Source organism: Brassica oleracea, chromosome C4 (genome assembly GCF_000695525.1).
Source record: "Brassica oleracea var. oleracea cultivar TO1000 chromosome C4, BOL, whole genome shotgun sequence".
Classification (NCBI taxonomy): Eukaryota; Viridiplantae; Streptophyta; class Magnoliopsida; order Brassicales; family Brassicaceae; genus Brassica; species Brassica oleracea.
The window spans coordinates 19,048,897-19,052,111 of NC_027751.1; the positions used below are offsets into that span (position 1 = coordinate 19,048,897).

Below are 3,215 nucleotides of genomic sequence, written 5' to 3' on the forward strand. Positions count from 1 at the left end.
TCCCTCGGTATATTCCGAGGACATTTCCGACAAACTAGTGATTCTCGGAATTTCTTCGGAAATTTATTTCCTCGGAATTCCGACGGAAAATTCCGAGGGATTTCCGAGGAAAAAATAAATTCCGAGGAATTATTTCCGACGACGTGTTTCGTCGGTATGTCGTCGGAATAACGATATTCCGACGAAATTCCGACGATTTTTTCCCTCAGAATCCTTGATGTTTTCTTGTAGTGTGTCGCTGAGAATTACAAAACATCTTAACGAAAATCATCAAATGAAAATTTATCTCAAGACTTTTGACCTATTAAAAAGCCAAGTAACATAAAATTTTACTTTATATAAAAATCGAATAAAACAATAGCAAGTGATGTCCAAGATTGACACCACCATTCGTGGGTGATACATTCCCTTCCATAAGATTTTTTTAGCTTTCTCGTCATCGTCCATTAAAATATAAATAATCATATACTTAATTACGCAACACATACATACTTTTCCGCATAAATGTATCCCATGTGAATGATAACATACCGTATAATTATATATCTGCAACTTGTAAAATTAGTATATTATTACAATTATAGATTAGCTGCGTTACTAACCTAAAAGCTAATCACAGGAAAATAATCAATACGTTAAAGTATAAAATGAGGACAAGAAGGATAAGAACTGATAGAGACAGGATCGTGGAAAGAAGCCAGATCCAGCAACGGAGTTAAGACTCAAAAGATGGATACCATTAACTGTATGCGGACATTGGAGAAGTTTTGGGCAAACCAAGAAGCTCAAAACTTCTTCTGAGTTCTCTCTATATCCGATTTATCCTCAGCTTCTTCTTCTTCTTCTATCAAGTTTTGAGGCTTTGAAAATGTATAGTTTCAAGCTTTTTCGTTGTTTCATTTTGCTATTTTTCTTCTTCAGGCCTGAGAAAATGGTGGAAGTGACGAAAGAGTTAGTTCCTTGCCGGAATATTCAAAAGGCAGACTGTGTGAAGATACGTAGAGATAAGCTCAATGAATAGTTTCTTGAGCTCGGAAATGCACAAAAAGAAGAATAGCGTTTTTTCAGTTTTGAACTTTTTCTCATAAACTGAGGCAAATGGTTTGTTTGAAGATCTTGAAATATCTAATGACTCAAGTAGATAGACTAAAGTCTGAGTATGTCACACTTTATCAAGAGACTCGAGGTACTGATGACTTATGTTAACAATATATACATAAGTGTTACTAATCTAAGTTTTTAAGAAAATGACTATGAATAATGAATTGACCTTTTTGTCTTCTTCGATCTTGGCCTTAATGATAGAGTAGAGTGCAACACCAGCAATGGCTATTGCAGTTCCGATATCTGTTTGTGTCAATATCTTGTTTCCTGCAAATATTAATCATTTTCAAAGTACATTAATTATTATTTCATTATTTACAATCCGTAGTTATGCCTCAGAAAGAAAAAAAGTTGTAATCTCTTACCGAAGATAACGATGGCGAACCCGATCACAAACACACGTTCCAAAATGTTTCTAACAGCATGAGTTAATGGTGCAACCCTCTCCAAGGTATTAGTAGCCAACTGCAACCGTATGTGGTTCTCTTATGTTAAGGGGTAAAGATGGAAACTTTGAAAAAGGAATTTACATTACCTGATTGTAGAGATGGTAAAACATTCCGACCCATAAGAGATCAGATATAAATTTAGTCACTCCCACTTTTGTAATCGCGTCGCTGAAACCATATTTCAACAGTTGATGCCCTTCAACCTAACCACAAGATAAACCAATAACCCTAATAAATCACCTGATTGAGTTACACGTAACTGATAATAAATAATTTGAGTGGATTCAAAAGACTTTACGATGATGGCAGGAGGAATGCAGACGATGAGAGCGATGATGAAGATGTAAGCGTAGACATTTTACTGTCCATATCAGAATGCAGACGATGAAAACACAATCATAATCTCAACATGGAAACTTGAGAGACTTATAATAAGGAGCGTGAAGAAGAGAATCAAGAACCATGGCTTTCTTGGAGAAGATGGTAAGGTAAGTGAGAGAGATGTTTGATATCATCGCGCTGATGAATCCAAGCCAGTTGAATGATAACTCAGTTAGCGAAGCCGTTGCAACTCCTGCGATTTTCTTTTAGGTATAATCCAACAAACTTTGGACACAAAAACATAAGAAAATGAGTTTAGTCAGTGGTTACCGAGTAGAACAGGAGCTAAAGACAACCATAGTGGTATGGGAATTGATTGTCCAAGAAGTAACTGAGAAGCAGATGATTGAAGAATGGCTCCAGCGCTGCGTTTGGGACAGGAGAAATGTTAGGTTTTGTTATATGTATAGATTAGTATCAAACGGTTTTGAAAGAGAGTGTGTACCTTTGATGGTGTGAGTGAAGGAGACAGCTACGGCTGCGAAGGAAACATTGCTAAAGACCAAAAATCATCGGACTCTTGGAAAACATATTGAGATCGAAAACTGGACATATCTACCGAGTCGGAGAGCGTCGAAAGCGGATTGCGCAACAACAGCATCGGAAGACATTTGTTGAGAATTTTTGTACGCTTGATATAGAAGATAAACAGACCGTGGTTCTGAGGATCCCCCTCTCAAAACTCTCCTATATATATATTTGAGGTTAGGGAAACTGAGGGTTCGAAATCGTTTGTGGGTTTAAAGTCAAAAACAATTATTGACGAATTAAAACGAATAATTGAACGACAGGGAAGGTTAAGCGATATCAGGGAAGGTTAAGAGATGAGATGAGAAACATTTGCTCTGTAGATTAAGAAAAAACGAAGACGGCGAGGTTGATTTTTGGGAGAAAGATAATAGTGAAGCCCTAATCAAGGTTAGTACAAAACGCAGCGTTAAATTAACTTATCTAACCCAACGTGGTAAACACAACTCAGGCCCAACTCCAACCTAACGCGACCAAAAGAAACCGGACACAACATGGGCCCACAATATTTAAATGGATGTATGTGATTGGCATTGTAGACATTTGGATATGACTTAAAACTCATCTATATCTTATTATATAAAGTACAGTTTATTCTCTCTCCGGGTGTCCACGTCGCCATCCACGTCATCAATTCGATCGATGTCATGCCGACACCTATCCAGCTTAATTAAACGCGGAGCTTCATTTATTTGGACACCGTATGGGCTTACGTTTATTATGCGCATGTCCAATGATAATGGGCTTAAGTTC

General features: G+C 37.2%; 1 protein-coding gene across 1 annotated transcript; it reads right to left on the reverse strand.

The window, feature by feature from the left end:
* Positions 1-518: 518 nt before the first annotated feature.
* On the reverse strand, positions 519-1,911 carry LOC106338311 (triose phosphate/phosphate translocator, chloroplastic-like; the record flags this gene model as incomplete). Its single annotated transcript, XM_013777325.1, has 5 exons — positions 519-923; positions 1,271-1,371; positions 1,470-1,569; positions 1,640-1,756; positions 1,852-1,911. Coding segments are annotated over 5 exons (384 nt in total), but the record flags the coding sequence as incomplete, so codon positions are not given.
* Positions 1,912-3,215: the final 1,304 nt, after the last annotated feature.